This window comes from Aureococcus anophagefferens (genome assembly GCF_000186865.1).
Source record: "Aureococcus anophagefferens unplaced genomic scaffold AURANscaffold_1508, whole genome shotgun sequence".
Lineage (NCBI taxonomy): Eukaryota > Pelagophyceae > Pelagomonadales > Pelagomonadaceae > Aureococcus > Aureococcus anophagefferens.
In genome coordinates this window covers 1-1,409 of record NW_008706431.1, presented here as the reverse complement: position 1 = coordinate 1,409, position 1,409 = coordinate 1, and the positions used below count along the sequence as shown (strand labels likewise).

The window sequence follows — 1,409 nt, the reverse complement described above, 5'->3', positions numbered from 1 at the left end:
ATATCCGCGCGCCCGCACTGCCGACGCCGCGCGCAAATCCGTTGATTCGCGCGATTTGTTGAGCGCATCACCTTGCACTGATTCTTTGAGAGCGAGAATAGCCCTGCGAGAGCATCAGCTGGTTGCCGACAATGGACGCGGGAGTGAAGCTCGTGAGCCCCACGCGGCCGCTCCGGCGCGTCGCCGGCCCCCTGAACGTGCCCGTGCCCATGGTGACCATCGAGAAAGGGGCGCCGTGCCGGCGGCCCCGGTTTATCTCCTTCGACGAGACCGCGTTTGACGCCCCCGGCCCCGGCCCGTCCCGCAAGCGCGGGGCGGCGGGCCTCGACGGCTTCGAGTCGGCCGGGAGCGCCTCGTCCTGCGGCTCCGAGGCCTGCACGCCCCTGCGCCTCGACTTCGACGCGTGGGACTCGGACGGCGACGATTCCGCGGCTTCCGCGGGCTTCCGGAGCCCGTCCCCGACGAAGCGCCGCCGCCCGGCGCCCCCGACCGTGCGGCGGAAGTCGTGTCTCGCGCGGCCCGGCGACTCGCCCTACACGCCCGAGGTGGACCGGCTCGCGGCGCTGAGCCCCGGCCGGCTCGAGGAGCTCAAGCGGTTGACGTTGCGGAATTTGGAGTGCTTCGCGGGCGACGGGCTCGCCGTGCGCGTCCAGCTCGACGAGCTCCGCGAGCGCCTCGTCGAGGCCGCGTCCGGCGGCTCCGGCGACGACGCGTCGGACCCGCACGAGCGCGAGACGGTCCGGTCCTTCGGGCCCCTCGAGCCGCCGCGGACGCCGGCCTCACGGCGTCCGCGGCGGCTCGAGGGGCCCGAAGGACCGGACCGTCTCGCGCTCGTGCGGGTCCGACGCGTCGTCGCCGGAGCCGCCGGACGCGGCCTCGACGAGGCGCTCGCGGAGCTCGTCGAGCTGGACGCGCACGGCGAGCCCGTCGCCCGCGAAGCACTCCAAATTCCGCAACGTCAACCGCTTGAGCTCCTCGAGCCGGCCGGGGCTCAGCGCCGCGAGCCGGTCCACCTCGGGCGTGTAGGGCGAGTCGCCGGGCCGCGCGAGACACGACTTCCGCCGCACGGTCGGGGGCGCCGGGCGGCGGCGCTTCGTCGGGGACGGGCTCCGGAAGCCCGCGGAAGCCGCGGAATCGTCGCCGTCCGAGTCCCACGCGTCGAAGTCGAGGCGCAGGGGCGTGCAGGCCTCGGAGCCGCAGGACGAGGCGCTCCCGGCCGACTCGAAGCCGTCGAGGCCCGCCGCCCCGCGCTTGCGGGACGGGCCGGGGCCGGGGGCGTCAAACGCGGTCTCGTCGAAGGAGATAAACCGGGGCCGCCGGCACGGCGCCCCTTTCTCGATGGTCACCATGGGCACGGGCACGTTCAGGGGGCCGGCGACGCGCCGGAGCGGCCGCGGGGGCTCACGAGC

At 74.9% G+C, this 1,409-nt stretch overlaps 1 protein-coding gene across 1 annotated transcript; it reads left to right on the top strand.

The window, feature by feature from the left end:
* Positions 1-131: 131 nt before the first annotated feature.
* On the top strand, positions 132-742 carry AURANDRAFT_69351 (hypothetical protein; the record flags this gene model as incomplete). The annotated part of the gene is made up of 1 exon (XM_009045118.1): positions 132-742. A coding segment is annotated over one exon (611 nt), but the record flags the coding sequence as incomplete, so codon positions are not given.
* Between the last annotated feature and the right edge of the window lie 667 nt (positions 743-1,409).